This window comes from Delphinapterus leucas, chromosome 4, assembly GCF_059928025.1.
Source record: "Delphinapterus leucas isolate spDelLeu-1000000601 "Yukka" chromosome 4, BTC_Dleu_Yukka2, whole genome shotgun sequence".
Lineage (NCBI taxonomy): Eukaryota > Metazoa > Chordata > Mammalia > Artiodactyla > Monodontidae > Delphinapterus > Delphinapterus leucas.
Window position 1 is genome coordinate 68,783,264 of NC_143132.1, and position 17,709 is coordinate 68,800,972.

The 17,709-nt window shown below is 35.0% G+C and overlaps 1 protein-coding gene across 6 annotated transcripts in view; it reads left to right on the plus strand.

Moving 5' to 3' along the window:
- The window catches only part of SEC22A (SEC22 homolog A, vesicle trafficking protein), a 74,749-nt gene that overhangs the window by 21,577 nt on the left and 35,463 nt on the right, over nucleotides 1-17,709 (plus strand). For all 6 annotated transcript variants that reach the window (XM_022567211.2, XM_089910595.1, XM_022567221.2 and 3 more), the window contains one exon: nucleotides 709-903. In XM_022567211.2, the coding sequence (XP_022422919.2) occupies nucleotides 709-903 (195 nt within the window). The remainder of the gene's footprint in view (nucleotides 1-708; nucleotides 904-17,709) is intronic.

The following is a 17,709-nucleotide window of genomic DNA, read 5'->3' on the forward strand; positions in this document are numbered from 1 at the left end:
CAATACATAAATGAATAAGTATAGTTATATTCTAATAACATTTTATTCACACACAAAAAAATCAGGCTAGATTTGGCCTATGGACATTAGTTTGCTTGACTCCTGATGTAGAAGAGGGAAAAAAAGTAAATTCAAGGTGTAAATAGTGAAAATAAAATTGGAAGAAATTTAGGAAATGTCTTTTATTGTTTTCATTAAATTTTTTCTTTAAAACATCTGTTCTAATGGTGTAAGCAATAAATAAGAAAACAGATTTATATGAACACGCAATTTACAGTGTATGTTTTAATGTAATTACAACTGGTAAATACTGACAGACTTAATATTTTATGAGATCTGAATCCCTATAAAAATGAAGACTTTGGTTTAAGTTTAAAGGGAGCTGTTTTTGGTTTTCTTGTAGAAGCTCAAAGTAATTCCTTGAAGTGGATATAATAGTAGAAATATTCTCACAGTCATGTAATATTAAATCCTTAGTATATTTATAATTATTAATTTCTAGAGTATAATTTCTAGTGAGAAAAACTGATGATGCCATGATATATTAACCATAAACACAAATAATATTAGGACATTCATGACAGATTGAACAGTTTGGGATAGCAAATTAAACCATTTATTGCAAAATTTACTGTCCATAAACATCACACTTTCAAATGATTTAATTAACAAATGACTGCAAGGAAATTTATTTTTTATTTTACATAGATAACTTCATTCAGAGGACCAAGCAGCGATATAATAATCCCAGGTCTCTTTCAACAAAGATAAATCTGTCTGACATGCAGATGGAAATCAAGCTGAGGCCCCCTTATCAAATTTCCATGGGTGAACTGGGGTCAGCCAATGGAGTCACATCTGCATTTTCTGTTGACTATAAAGGTGCTGGTAAGATTTCTTCTGGTGAGTTCTGGATCTCAATTACTTCATTTAAAAAATATTTTCTAAGAACCGAGGAACTCTTAAAAATGAATTAATTTAGTCTAAAACTTTAAAGTAAGTACATGAGAGAATGTAGAAGTTCAAAGTAATCGTTTCTCCCAGTGTTTTATATAGTCATCTCTCAGATATGTGACTAATCAGCAATCTCAGTTGCTTTTCAACAGCAATCTCAAAGGAACTCTTTGCTAGGGAGACATTCAAGAAGATTTCTTGGTACACATTCTTCTAGAAAAGAGTAATTTGTTTGTAATATATGCCTATAGGCATGTAAAGTGCTTTGCATTATGTAAAAATGACTACATTCAAGGTTGGGGTTCTTGACTGTCACAGCACATGTGATCATCTACTCAGACATCCCCTCCCAAACAAGGAATACAGTTCTCGACAGTTGGGACATGTTGAAAACTTCTGCTTAAAAGTGGAAACCCTTGTTATTTTATAAGGTAGCATATGCCATTGTTGAATTGCTCATTTTAAAAATTCTTTCGTGTATTTTGAGCTAAAATCTGTTCCCTATAATGCTAACACTTGTCTAAGTTCTGTGACTTATCCCTCCCTGACTTCAGCTGTACCAGAACTTTGATGTCAGCAACTCTGTGTCCTTTCTATCCTTTTAGTCTGATTGACTTCATATAAAATATCCCCAGTTTCCTTAGCCTTTGGTAATTTGAAACCCTCCTCATCCTGGAAGATTCCTCTTTATATGCTTTTGTTTGTTGGTATTCTTTAAAAGTGGCATTTAAGGCTGAACAGAACACTTCATATTTGGTTTGATTAATACAAATTATGGGAGAAAAGGGGAAGCAGATTTCACTAAAATGATCCAGCTAGTCAGGAAACAAGTAAACAAGCAAATAGCAGTAACAAACCCTGGGGGAGAGGAGGTGGATCAGTACTTAGAGTTGTTAAAAATATGTTATCTAAAATGTCCAGTTTTCAATTAAAAAAAATTACAAGACACTCAGAAGAAAAGGAAAGTATAATTCATACACTGGGGACGGGGTATGGTGGGGAAGGCAGGCAATAGAAACTGCCTGAGAGAGTGATCTGATGTCAGATTTAACAGACAAAGAGTTCAAAGTAGCCATTATAATTTTCTTCAAAGAAGTAAAGAAAACCATGATTAAAGAAGTAAGGAAGGTATGATGGTGATGTCATATTAAATAGGCAGTATTAATAAAAGATAGAAATTATAAAGAAAAAGAACCAGATTCTGGAATTGAAATTCTGGAATTGAAAAATACAACTGAAATAAAAAATTAACTAGTTGGGCTCAACAGTAGATTTGAACCGGCAGAAGAAAGAGTTAGTAAACTTGAAGATAGATTGAGAGAGATTATCCAAGTCAAAGAGCAGAGAGAAAGATGAAGAAAAATGAATAGAACTTCAGAAAAATATGGGGCACTATTAAACACACTAACATATGCATGATGGGAGAACCAGAAGGAAAGAAGAAGAGAGGGGAGCAGAAAAAGTATTTGAAGAAATAATGGCTGAAAAGTTTCCATTTACTCAAAAAATGTTAATCTATTCCAGGAAGCTCAAAGAATTCCAAATAGGATACATGCAAGAGATCCACAAATAGATGAATCATACTAAAAATCCTGAAAGACAAAGACAAGGAGAAAATCTTTAAAGCAGCAAGAGAAAAACAGCTTGTCATTTACAAGGTTTACCACAACAAAATTAACAACTGGCTTCTCAACAGAAACAATGGAGACAAGAAGGCGGTGGGATAACACGTTCAAAATACTCAAAGGAAGAAAAAAAACCTCAACCAAGAACCTTGTATTCAGCAAAGCTATCTTTCAAAAATGAAGGTAAAATAAAGATATTTGCAGATAAGCAGAAGATGAGAGAATTTGTTGCTGGCAGACTCACCTTAAAAAAATACAGTAGTTCTTCATATTTGAAAGCCAGACCTAGACAATAATTTGAATCCATACCAAAAAAAAAAAAAAGAAAAAGAGCAATGGTAAAGGTAATTATAAAAGACAGGAAGAATGCATTTTCTTCCTTCTGCTAAGTGATTTAAAAAGCAGTCATATAAAACAGTGTATATATATCATCTCAATAGATTCAGAAAAAGCTTTGGACAAAGTTCAACACTCACTTATGATAAAAACTCTCCAGAAAGTGGGCTTAGAGGGAACCTACCTCAACATAATAAAGGCCACATTCAGCAGACCTACAGCTAACATCATACTCAGTGGTGAAAAGCTGAAAGCATTTCCTCTAAGATCAGGAACAAGACAGGGATATCCACTCACCACTTTTATTCAACATAGTTTTGGAAGCCCTGGCCATGGCTATCAGAGAAGAAGATAAAAGGAATCAAAATCAGAAAAGAAGAAGTAAAACTGTCACTGTTTGCAGATGACATGATACTATACATAGAAAATCCTAATAATGCTAATAGAAAACTGCTAGAGCTCATCAATGAATTTGGTAAAGTTGCAGGATACAAAATTAATAAACAGAAATCTCTTGCATTCCTATACACTAACAATGAAAGATCAAAAGAGATTAACAGTCCCATTTACCATCACATTGAAAAGAATAAAATACCTAGGAATACCTAAGGAGGCAAATACCTAAGGAGGCAAAAGACTTGTACTCAGAAAGCTATAAGATACTGATGAAAGAAATCAAAGATGACACAAACAGATGGAGAGATATACCATGTTCTTGGATTGGAAGAATCGATACTGTGAACATGACTGTACTACCCACAGCAATCTACAGATTCAATGCAATTTCTATCAAATTACCAATTGCATTTTTCACAGAATTAGAACAAAAAAATTTACAATTTGTATGGAAGCACAAAAGACACTGAATAGCTAAAGCAATCGTGAGAAAAAAAACAGAGCTGGAGGAATCAGGCTCCCTGACTTCAGACTATACTACAAAGCTATAGTAATCAAAACAGTATGGTACTGGCACAAAAACAGAAATATAGATCAATGGAACAGGATAGAAAGTCCAGAGATAAACCTATGCATCTATGGCCACCAAATCTATGACATAGGAGGCAAGAATATACAATGGAGAAAAGACAGCCTCTTCAGTAGTTGGTGCTGGGAAAACTGGAAAACTACAATGTAAAAGAATGAAATTAGAACACTCCCTAACACCATACACAAAAATAAACTCAAAAGGGATTAAAGACCTAAATGTAAGGCCAGATACTATAAAAAAACTCTTAGAGGAAAATATAAGCAGAACGCTCTCTGACATAAGTCACAGCAAGATCTTTTTCGATCTACCACCTAGAGTAATGAAAATAAAAACAAAAATAAACAAATGAGACCTAATTAAAGCTTTTGCACAGCAAAGGAAACCATAAACAAGACGAAAAGGTAACCCTCAGAATGGGAGAAAATATTTGCAAACAAAGCAAGTGACAAGGGATTAATCTCCAAAATATACAAACAGCTCATGCACCTCAGTATAAAAGAAACCAACCCAACCAATCAAAAAATGGGCAGAATATCTAAATAGACATTTCTCCAAAGAAGACATACAGATGGTCAACAAACAAAAAGATGCTCAACATCACTAATTATTAGAGAAATGCAAATCAAAACTACAATGAGGTATCGTCTTGCACCAGTCAGAATGGCCATCATCAAAAATTCTACGAACAATAAATGCTGGAAAGGGTGTGGAGAAAAGGGAACCCTCCTACACTGTTGGTGGGATTGTAAATTGGTACAGCCACTATGGAGAACAGTATGGAGGTTCCTTAAAAAACTAAAAATAGGGCTATCATATGACCCAGCAATCCCACTCCTGGGCATATATCCAGAGAAAACCATAATTTGAAAGGATGCATGCACCCCGATGTTCATTGCAGCGCTGTTTACAATAGCCAGGACATGGAAGCAGCCTAAATGTCCATTGACAGAGGAATGGATAAAGAAGATGTGGTACATATATACAGTGGAATATTATTCAGCCACAAAAAGGAACAAAATAATGCCATTTGCAGAGACATGGATGGACCTAGAGATTGTCATACAGAGTGAAGTAAGTCTGAAAGAGAAAAACAAATATCATATAATATCGCTTATGTGTGGAATGTAGAAAAATGGTAGCAACGGACTTATTTGCAAAACAGAAATAGAGTCACAGATGTAGAGAACAAACTTAGAGTTACCAAGGGGGGAAGGGGGGTGGGATGAATTGGGAGATTGGGACTGACATATATACACTACTATGTATAAAATAGATAACTAATGAGAACCTACTGTTTAGCATAGGGAACTCTACTGAATGCTCTGTGGTGACCTAAATGGGAAGGAAGTCTTAAAAAAGAGTGGATATATGTATACATATGACTGATTCACTTTTCTGTACAGCAAGAAACTAACACAACGTTGTAAAGCAACTATATTCCAATGAAAATTAAAATAGCAATGTATATAGTGTATTTTGGTGCCTATGACATATAGAAATGTAATACATTTTCTAACAACAGTACAAGGGAGGTGGATGGTAGCAAAGCTGCATTGGGTTAAAGAAATGACTCCATACAGTAATTTGATTCCACAGGAACAAATGAAGAAAGCCAGAAATGATAAGAATTCATATTAACAAAACCTACAAAAATATAATTGTCCTTTTTTCTCTTAGTTTCTTTAAAAGACATAAAATTATGTAAAGTAATAATTATAACAATGTATTTTAGGGTTTATAATATTTATAAATGTAATATATATATATATCACACATATATTCAGCAATGCCACAAATATGGGAGAAAGGAAATAGAGCTATATAAGAGTAATGTGTCTATAGCTCACTTGAGTTAAGTTAGTATAAATCTGAATCTGTTTCTGATAAATTAAGATGTATCGATAGATGGTAAATCCTAGAGCAGCCACTAAGCAAATAACTCAAAAAATAGTGAAAAATCATTAAAGAAAAATACTTCAGTATGAAATATTCACTTATTGCAATTATAGCAGTAAAGGAGGAATAGAGCAAAAAGGCATGAGAGATATCAAAATAAGTAAGAATGGCAGTATAAATCTACTGTCTCAAAAATCACATATGTGAATGGATTTTAAAAATGTGAATGGATGAAACATTCTAGTCAAAAGTTAGAGATTTTTAAAGTGGATTAAGAAAAAACAAAGATACAGATAAATTGAAAGTAAAAGGAAGAAAAAAGTTATATAATGCAAACAGCAACCAAAAGAGAGCCTGAGTGGCTATTTTGATATCAGACAAAACGGACTTTAAGACAAAAATTCCTACTAGAGACAGTGGACATTTTATAATGATAAAAGAATCAATATATTAAGGTATAACAATTATAAGTATATATGCATTTATCAACAGAGCCCCAAAATACAGGAAGTAAAACCTGTCAGAAGTAAGAGCGCAATGGGCAATTAAGCAGTAATAGTTGAAGACTTAAATACCTAACTTTCAGTAATGGGTATAAATGGGTAGAAGATAAACAATGAAATAGAAGACTTAACACCATAAACCAGCTAGATTTAACAAACATCAATAGAACACTCCATTCATTATTAGAAAATACATTTTTCTCAAGTACACATGGAGCATTCTCCTTATGCTAAGCCATTAAAACAAGACACTTAATAAATTTTTTTTTTTTTTTTTGCGGTACACGGGCCTCTCACTGTTGTGGCCTCTCCTGCTGCAGAGCACAGGCTCCGGACGCCCAGGCTCAGCAGCCATGGCTCACGGGCCCAGCTGCTGCGCGGCACATGGGATCCTCCCAGACCGGGGCACGAACCCGTGCCCCCTGTATCGGCAGGTGGGCTCCCAACCACTGCACCACCAGGGAAGCCCCACTTCATAAACGTAACAGGATAGAAATAACACAAAGTTCTTTATCCACAATGAAAAGAAATAAGAAATTAACAGGGAAAAAAATTGGGAAGCCTCACAAATATGTGGAAATTAAACAATACACTCCTAAATAAATATACATTCCTCTAATAATAATAATACGCTTCTTTTTCTTCAAAGAAGAAATCAGGGGACTTCCCCGGTGGCACAGTGGTTAAGAATCCACCTGCCAATGCAGGGGACATGGGTTCAATCCCTGGTCTGGGAAGATCCCACATGCCGTGGAGCAGCTAAGCCTGTGCACCACAACTACTGAGCCTGCGCTCTAGAGCCCACGAGCCACAATGGCTGAGCCCTTGTGCCACAACTACTGAAGCCCACATGCCTAGAGCCCGTGCTCCGCAACAAGAGAAGCCACTGCAATGAGAAGCCTGCACACCACCATGAAGAGTAGCCCCTGCTCACCAAAATTAGAGAAAGCATGTGCACAGCAACAAAGACCCAACACAGTCAAAAATAAATAAATAATTTTAAAAATGAAATAAAATATTCATCACATTAAAAAAAAAAATCAGAAGGGGAATTTAGACTTTGAGATGAGTGAAGATGAAGACACATCATACCAAAACTTATGAGATGCAGCTCAAGCTGCGCTTAGAAGAAAGTTTTTAGCTATAAATATCAATATTAAAAAAGAAGAAAGATCTCAAATGAATAACTTAACCTTCCACCTAAAGACACTGGAAAAAGAAAAGCAAATTAAACCTAAAGCAATCAAAAAGAAGGGAATAGTAAAATTTGAAGCAGAAATAAATGAAAATGAAATAGGAAGCAAAAACAATAGAGAAAAATCAATGAAATCAAAAGCTGGTTCTTTGAAAAGATTAACAAAATTGACAAACCTTTAGTTAGACTGACCAAGAAAAAGAGAAATTTACTAGATACAGACATGAAAGAGGGGCCATTTCTACTGACCTTACAGAATAAAGGATTTTAAAGGAAAACTATGAAAAACTGTATGCAAATGAGTTAGGCAACTTTGATGAAATGGACAAATTCTTAGAAATATGCAAACTACAGAAACTGACTCAAGAAGAAATAGATAATCTTAATAGATCTATAACAAGAATAGAGATTAAATTAGTAATAAAAAACTATTCACAAATTCCAGACCCAAGTGGTTCTACTGGTGAATTTTATCAGTTAAAGAGTTAACCAATTCTTTACAAAATGTTCCAAAAAATAGAAGAGAGAGAATACTTTTCACCTCATTTTATGAGGCCAGTATTATTCTAATACCAAAACCAGATTAACACATCACAAGAAAAGAAAACTACAGACCAATATCTTTTATGAACACAGATACCAAAATCCTCAATATAGTACTAGCAAACCAAATACAGCAGCATATAAAAACCATTATACACCACGACCAAGTGGGATTTATTCCAGTGCTGCAAGATTGGTTTAACTTCTGAAAACCAATTATTGTAATACATGATATCAATAAAGTAAAAAATAAAAACCACATGATCATTTCAATAGATGAAGAAAAAGCATTTGGCAAATTCAGCAGCCTTTAATGATAAAAACACTCAACAAACTAGGAATAGAAAGGCGCTTTCTCAACTTGATGAAAAGTATCCACGAAAACCCACAGCTAACCTCATACTTAATGACGAAAGACCAGATACTCTCCTATAAGATCAGGAACAAGACAAGGATGTCTGCTTTCACTACTTCTATTCAGCACTGTACTGGAGGTTCTAGACAGTGCAGTTAAGCAAGGAAAAGAAAAGTCATCTGGATTGCAAAAGGAGAAAGAAAATAGCTGTGTTCACATATGATATGGTCTTGTATATGGAAAATCCTAAAGAATCAACTAAAAAACTATTAAACTAATGCATCCAGTAAGGTTGTAGGATACAAGATCAAAATATAAAAATCAGTCGTATTCTACTATCAGTGGACAATCTGAAAATGAAATTAAGAAAATCCTAGCAACTACTGGCCAAAACAAGACATTATGCTTTCTGTTGTTTGCAACTAAAAAGAAAGAAAATCTCATACACTGAAAACTACAAAACATAGGAACAAATTAAAGAAGACCTAAATTAATGGAAAGTAGAGTAGTCCTGTGTTCATGGATTAGAAGACAGTATTGTTATGATAGCTATACTCCTAAATTGATACACAGATACAATGAAACTCTGAAAAGTCCAGCGCTATTTTTTTGTGCAGAAATTGACAAGTTGATCCTAAAATTCATATGGAAATGCAAGGAACCAAGAATAGTCAAAATAATCTTGAAAAAGAACAAAGTTGGAGGACTCACACTTCCAAACTTGCTACCAGGCTAGGTAATCAAGACTATGTAGTTCTGGTGTAAGGATAGACATATAGGTCAACAGAATAGAGCTGAGAATACAGAAAGAAAGACTTACATTATGGTCAATTCATTTTTAAGAAGAATGCCAAGACACTGTGAAAGAATAGTCTTTTCAACAAATGATGCTGGGACAAGTGGATATCTACATGCAAAAGAATGAAGTTAGGCCCCTACTTTACAAAATGTGTTAAAACTAACTCAGAATGAATCAAAGATCTAAATTTAACAGCTAAAACTATAAGATTCTTAGGAGAAAACTTAGGTGTAAATCTTTGCGATTTTGTATTAGGCAATTTTTTTTTTTTAGATTTGACACCAAAAACACAATGAAAAAAAAGTAGACAAGGTAGACCTCATCAAAATTAGAAATTTTGTTCTTCAAAAGACACTCAAGAATTTGAAAAGAGAATTCACAGACACGGAGAAAATATTTGCAAATCATATATCTTCTAAGGCACTTGTGTCCAGAATATACAAGTAACACAACTCAAGTAACAATACAACAATTCAATATTAAAATCAGAAAAGAATTTGAATACACATTTCTACAAAGAAAATGTGTGACTAGCACATGAAAAGATGCTGAACATTATTGGTCATTAGTAAAATGCAAAGCAAAGTGATAAGGAGATACCACTTCACACCCGCTGGGATGACTATAATAAAAAAGACAGACAATAACAAGTGTTGACAAGGATGTGGAGAAACTGGAACCTTCTTACGTTGGTGATGGGGTTGTAAAGTGGTGCAGCTGCTTTGGAAAACAGTTTGGAAGTTCTCAAAAGGGTAAACATAGTGTTGTCATATGACCCAGCAATTCTGCTTCTGGGTGCATACCGCAGAAATTGAAAATGTATGTCTAAACAAAAATGGGTACACGAATATTCATAGCAGCTAAAAAGTAGAAATAACCCAAATGTACATCAACTGATGAATGAATAAACAAAATATGACATATTCAAGCAATGGAATATTACTAAGCAATAAAAAAGGAATGAAGTATTGATACATGGTACAACATGGGTGAAATTAAAAACATGAAAGAAGTGAAAGAAGCCAGATACAAAAGGTATATAATTCATTTATACAAAATGTCCAGAGTAGGCAAATCCATAGAGACAGAAAGTATATTAGCAGTTGATGGGAGCTGGAGGGAAATAGGCAGTGATAACTATTAATGGTTATGAGGTTTCTTTTTAAGGTAATAAAAATGTTACAGAATTAGATGATGATTGTACAAGTCTGTGAATATACTAAAAACTTCTGAATTGTACACTTTAAAAGGGTGAATTTTATTGTATTTGGATTATATTTCAGTTTTTAAAATCAGTAATAAATGAAGGGGTTATTACTTTGAAGACTTCCAGTAATGATGGAATAGGTAATTCAGACCAACAGTCCCGCTAAATACATGTAGGAAAGCTAAATGGAATGTATATATTATATAGAATATATAGGTCTAATATAATATAGAATTAATCTAAAATATAATCTTCCTGAAGTCTTTGGAGATCCAACAAGATTACTAAGAATTACTAGGATACAGGGGAGAATGGAGGCTCAGGGAGATGAGCCCAATGTTTGGAGCTACTTTTCTTTTTGGAGCCTTTACCAGTTCTGAAGGGAACTGCTGATGGCCTCTCAAGACTTGGGAGACAGGGATTAGAGCAGAGCCCACCAAAGTGGTGAACCTCATGAGCAACCCTTCAGCTTTGGGTTACGATTTTGCATGTTTGCACTCTAGGAGTATGGGTAGAGAGGAATATGAAGTAGGCTTTTATCAGGACTACAACTTAGTTTTGAATCATATTGGTCTCTAAAATTGGATTGAGCTGATTACACAGTGCTTTGTTCCAGAGATCCTGGCAGAAGCAAACAAATAAATTTCCTGTAAGAAATAGTCTCACAAGCTTCAAATTATGTCTACAACAAGATTTTGAAAATAGAATGGCAAATAATCATAAATAACCAGGCTCCTGAAGAGACTAGACTGTGAATGCAAACTATTAGAAGCACATATGCATGCGTGTGCACACACACATGGTCTCAGGAACCATGGAAGCCAGAAGACAATGATGTCTTCTAAAGGATATAAGAAAATAACTGCAAATGTAGAATTCTGTGCCTAACAAAAATATCCTGAAAGGATGAAGTAGCAAGAGTGGATATTCTTGCATTGTTCCTGATTTTGATGTTACCAGGGAAAGCTCAGTCTTAAAGAGTTAAATATAATACGATGTTAACTTAGGGTTTATACTGATGCCTTTTTACCAGGTTGAGAAAATTCCCTTATATTCCCAGTTTGATGAATTCGGTTTTTATCAGGAACCGAAGTTGAATTCTGTCAAATGCTTTGTCAGCATGTTTTTTGTCTGCATTTATTGAGATGATTGTATGATTTTTCTTTTTAAAGTCTTTATGTGGTAAATTACATTGTTAGCTTTTCAAATGTTAAATAAACCTTGCAGTTCTGTGATAAACCCCAGTGGGTCATGATGTATTATCCTGTTTATATATCGTCAGATCCAATTTGCTGAAATTTTGTTAAGATATTGTATCTGTATTCATGAGGGAATTGGTTTGTAGTTTTCCTCTTTTGTGATGTTTTTTGTCTGGTTTTGCTATCAGGAAAAAACTGGACTCATAGAATAAATTGGGAGGTATCCCCTCTACTTCAAAATTTGAGAAACGTTTCTGTAGATTTTTTATTTCTTCTTCTTTAGGTGTTTAGTAAGTGAAGCCTTTTGAGCTTTTGGTTTTCTTTGTGATAAGGTTTTTAACCACAAATCAGTTTCTTTGGTGAATGTAGGGTTATTCAAGTTATCTGTTTCTTCTTGATTTTTAGTAGTTTGTTTCTTTTAAGGATTCTGTCTGTTTCACCTAAGTTATTGAATTTTTTGGCATAAAGTTTGGCATCAGTCTTACTAGAGTTTATAATTTTTATTGATTTTCTTAAAGAACCAGCTTTTGCTTTCTTTGACATTTTATTGTTTTTGTTTTCTGTTTCATGATTTATGTTCTGATGTTTATTATTTCCTGTCTTTTGCTTCCTTAGGGTTTAGTTTGCTTTTCTTTTTCTAGGTTATGAAGGTAGAAGTTGAGGTCATTAATTTCAGAACTTTCTTTTCTAATACAGGCATTTAGTAGTATGTATTTCCCTCTAAATATTGTTTCAGCTAAATTTCATACATTTAAATGCATTGTATTTTCACTTTCAGAATGCTTTTTAATTTCCCTTTTGATTTCTTTTGCTATCCATGGATTTGTTAGGAATGTGTTGCACAGCTTTAAATATTTAGAGATTTTCCAGATGTCTTTCTGTTAGCTGATTTCAAATTTAGTTTCATTGTGGCCAGATACCAAATTTTGTATGATTTTAATCCTTTTACATTTATTGAGACTTGGTTTATTCCCGCAGAGTGTAGTCTATCTGAGTCATTTTTCTGCGTTCATTTGAAAAGAATGTGTATTCTACTGTTATTGGGTAGCTGATCACCCAATATAATATCAGTGATTAATATCATTTAGACCAGGTTGGTTGATGATGTTCAAGTCTTTTATATCTTTCTGATTTTTCTGTCTACTTCATTAATTATTGAGAAAGGGGTGTTGAAATTTCTGACTGTATTTGTGAATTTATATTTTTCTCCTTTTAGGTCTATTGTTTTTATTTTGTATATTTTAAATCTTGTTAAATATTTAGTATTGTTTTGTTCTCTTGGTGCATGCACACCTTTGTCACTTTGAAATTACTTTCTTCATACCTAGTAGTATTCTTAGCTCTGCAGTCTACTTTATTAATATAGCCATGGTATCTTCTTTTTTTAAATTAATGTTGGAATGGTATGTCTTTACCATCTTCTTTCTTTTAACGTTTTTGTGCTTTTTATATATATATATATATATATAAAATTTATTCTATTGAAGTATAGTTGATTTACAATGTTGTGTTGATTTCTACTGTACAGCAAAGTGATTGAGTTTTTTATATACACACACACACACACACACACACACACATTGTTTTTCATATTCTTTTCCATTAAGGTTTATCACAGGATGTTGAATATACTTCCCTGTGCTATACAGTAGGGCCTTGTTGTTCATCCATTCTATGTATAATAGTTTGCATCTACTAATCCCAAACTCCCAGTCCATCCCTCCCCCACCCTCCTTCCACCTTGGCTACCACAAGTCTGTTCTCTATGTCTGTGGGTCTGTTTCTGTTTCGTAGATATGTTCATTTGTGTCATATTTTAGAATCAACATACAAGTGATATCATACGGTATTTGTCTTTCTCTTTCTGACTTACTTCACTTAGTATGGTAATTGCTGTAAATGGCATTATTTCATTCATTTTATAACTGAGTATTCCATTGTGTATATTATGTACCACATCTTCTTTATCCATTCATCTGTCAGTGGATATTTAAGTTGCTTCCATGTCTTGGCTATTGTAAATAGCGCTGCAGTGAATGTTGGGGTGCATGTATCTTTTCGAATTATAGTTTTGTCCAGATATATGCCCAGGAGTGGGATTGCTAGATCATATGGCAACTCTATTTTTAGTTTTCTGAGGAACCTCCATACTGTTCTCCAATTTACCTTGGTGCATACTGCACCAATTTACATTCCCACCAACAGTGTAGGAGGGTTCCCTTTACTTCGTACCCTTTCCAGCATTTGTTACTTGTAGACTTTTTAATGATGGCCATCCTGACCCATGTGAGGTGGTAGGTCATTGTAGTTTTGATTTGCATTTCTCTAATAATTAGCGATGTTGAGCATCTTTTCACGTGCCTGTTGACCATCTGTATGTCTCTTTGGAGAAATGTCTATTTAGGTCTTCTGTCCATTTTTTGATTGGGTTGTTTGTTTTTTGTTATTCAGTTGTATGAGCTGTTTGTATATTTTGGAAATTAAGCCTTTGTTGGTCGCATCATTTGCAAATATTTTCTCCCAGTCCATAGGTTGTCTATTTTTTCATTTATGGTTTCCTTTGCTGTACAAAAGCTTGTAAGTTTGGTTAGGTCCCATTTGTTTATTTTTGCTTTTACTTCTGTTGCCTTGGGAGACTGTTGTGTCTTTATATTTAAAGAGGTTTCTTTTAGGTATCAGGTAGTTGGGTCTTTTGAAAAAAAATCCAATTTGACAATATCTGCCTTTTTATTTAGGTGTTTAGATCATTTATATTTAATGTGATTATTGATATGGCTGGGTTGAAACCCACCATCTTGGCTATTTGTTTTCTTTTTGTCCTTCCTGGTTTTGATCACTTTTCTCTTTTCCTGCCTCTTTTTTTTTTTTTGCGGTACGTGGGCCTCTCACTGTTGTGGCCTCTCCCGTTGCGGAGCACAGGCTCAGCTGCCATAGCTCACGGGCCCTGCCGCTCTGCGCCATGTGGGATCTTCCCAGACCGGAGCACGAACCCATGTCCCCTGCATCGGCAGGAGGACTCTCAACCACTGCGCCACCAGGGAAGCCCCTTCCTGCCTCTTTTTGTATTGGTTACTTTTGATCTGTTTTCTGTTCTTTGTTGGCTTACTTTACCTCCTTATTTCATTTGTTTTTGTGGTTGCTTTGGGTTTTATCGTATATATCTAATATTTTGTGGTAGGGCCACTAGGTTCTGCCATGGCTAACAAGCAAGCCAAGAATTAGTTCTCAAAATGAAAACAGGTTTTGCCTAAGGGCCGTGTCATTGCTTCAGAATACCTGGAGCCTCTTTTATGATTCTTCTTTCCAGGTTTGCAACAGCCTCAAAACATCATCCCTGTTTTCCACGGATATTTTGAGCACCATTGGATCCATGGGTCATAAGCTCTGAGTGGCAGAACGTCCTCTATTGAAGCCTGGATCCTTCTGTTGCTCTGGGCCCTCCTCAACCATTGTCATTTAGTAAATAAGTTGGAGCATCATACTGAAATGTAGAAAGGCATATGTTTCTAGAAGTATGTTTTCTTAGTGGTATGGGTTGAAAGGTGCAACTTGATCTTTACTTTCAGTGTACTCTATACCTTTAACTACCTGAAACTTGACTGAGGTTGTAGACTTTTCTAATTTTGTGATTTTTTTTTTTTTTTTTTTTTTTTTTTTGTGGTACGCGGGCCTCTCGCTGTTATGGCCTCTCCCGTTGCGGAGCACAGGCTCCGGACGCGCAGGCTCAGCAGCCATGGCTCACGGGCCTAGCTGCTCCACGGCATGTTGGATCTTCCCGGACCGGGGCACGAACCCATGTCCCCTGCATCGGCAGGAGGACTCTCAACCACTGCGCCACCAGGGAAGCCCTGGATTATTTTTTACCCTCTGGCATATACGTGTCATCCCAAGGTATCTAATCTAAGGCATATACTGTCTGTTCTTCAGGTACTATCAGCATGAGGTCATCAGTAAAGTAGATTAATGTCCTATGAGGTGTTAAGATGTTAGGTCCTTTGTAAGCCAAGAGTTAGCAAACTTTTTCTGTAAAAGGCCAGGTAGTACAGGTTTTACAGGCCATATGGTCTGTCTTTCAACTACTCAACTCTGCTGGTGTAGTATGAAAACAACCATATACAGTATGGAAAAGAATAGGTGGAGCTGTGTTGCAGTAAAACTTTATTTACAGAAATTTGTGCTAGGCTGGATCTGGCCTATGGGTCGTGTCTGGCAACCCCTGCTATCGACTAATCAGTGGCACATAGTTGATATAACCTGGTGGCAATATCATAAATGTACTGATATCTCTACTAAGTAAAAGTAAAATGCTTCTGATTTTCTCTGTTTATTAGGATAGAGAAAAAAAAAAGTGTTCAAAAATTAGTACCTATGTGCCAGGGAATTAATTGATTTGTTCCACATGGAGACCACATCTGGTAAAGCATGTGCAATTGGAACCTACAGTAATCTGTTGTCATTCTCTAAGATGCACCCATTTTGGAGACAAACTAGAGAGTTAAAAGTTTTTGAGTATAATAGGAATCACCATACATGTGTCTTTTTAAACAAGCCTTGGATGGTGGCACTGATCTCTGCAGTTACCCTAGGGATTAATGTTTTTATGATATTTGGGTTGGGGGAGCTCCAAGACTTCCATTGGCCTTTCTTTCTCAAATATTTTTAATTCCATAGGCTTGGCAGTTGCTAAGAATGTATGTCCATTAACATACACACTCAGGATCCAGGAGAATTACCTTAATTTGGGGTAGGGGTCCAACTTGACCTACTAGGAGGCAGACTCTACTAGAAACTCCTTGTATTACTTGACATCCGTAAGTCTCCACTCTGACCTGTAGACTGCAGTGGTATCTTGGATAACCAAATAGGAGATACTTGAAAAATGGGGAGAATCTGGGATTTGTTATGGTTTTAAGAAAGAGAAAGAGAGAAAAGTCTAAAGAAAGAGAAGTGTTTAAAGTAATTCACAATTAGAAATTATTTTAATATTAACTTTAAATTTGTTTTTAATTCAGACCAGGCCTGCATAATATTTTCTGTAGTCTTCCAGTTTAAATATACTTTCCTGTTTTACAATTTTCTTTCCTAAATAAATTTACTTTATTTTGGAATCTGGTTAATAGGTATTTGATAAACCTTATTTTGCAGACCTTTTTCTCTGTTACAATATCTTACTTTTGATTTCTTTTTCTTGTATTTCTTGACTTTTTTTCTTTCCTCTTCCTAACCTTGTGACCTGTCTCTCCACAGTCAGGCATAAATTTTTTTTTTTTTTCCATATTATTATTTTCTGAAGTCTACAGATGTTCTCCTGGGGTCAATATGTTGAGTAGTATGTCCTCTTTTACTTGTTTTCTTTTTAAAACATTTTATTATAGAAAAATTTAAACATATATCAAGTAAATAGAATATTATAACTAACACATCACCCAACTATAATAACTATATCAACATTTTGACATTCTTGTTTTATCTATACCTCCATTCACTCCCCACTTATCCACTTGATAATTTCTACAGTTCTTTCTCTTTTTCTTTTTTAATTAATTTTTTATACAATTTATAAAGGTTACTTTCCATTTGCAGTTATTACAAAATATTGGCTATATTCCCCATGTTGTATAATACATCATTGAGCCTGTCTTACACCCAATAGTTTGTACCTCCCACAGTTCTTTTTTAAGGGAAATTTGCACATATTGAAATGTATAAATATTTGCTATATGGTTTCAACAAATGGATACAGTTGTATAAACCACACTGTTTCAAAATGTAGATTTTACTGTTATTCAAGTATGGCAAGGCCAACAGATTAGGAGGCAACAGCTGTTGAAAAGATAGTTCTCATGGATCCCAAGAGAAGGGAGCACAGCACCAGCAGCCACATGGGGAAGTGCCAGTGAGGGTCAGGAGGCAAAGGAGCAGGAGGGAAATGTGGGCAAGAGCCTTTAGTGTGATTTCCCCAGGAAGGAACTGGAGAGGCAGAGTAAGCAAGTTTAGGATTGGCTAGTTTGAATACTTTTATTGAGCTGTGGGACATAGGGCTCTTTGTCTGATACCTGACCCTGCCATGATTTGGGCAGGGGAATAGTGGCCCCGAGCGTGAGAACCC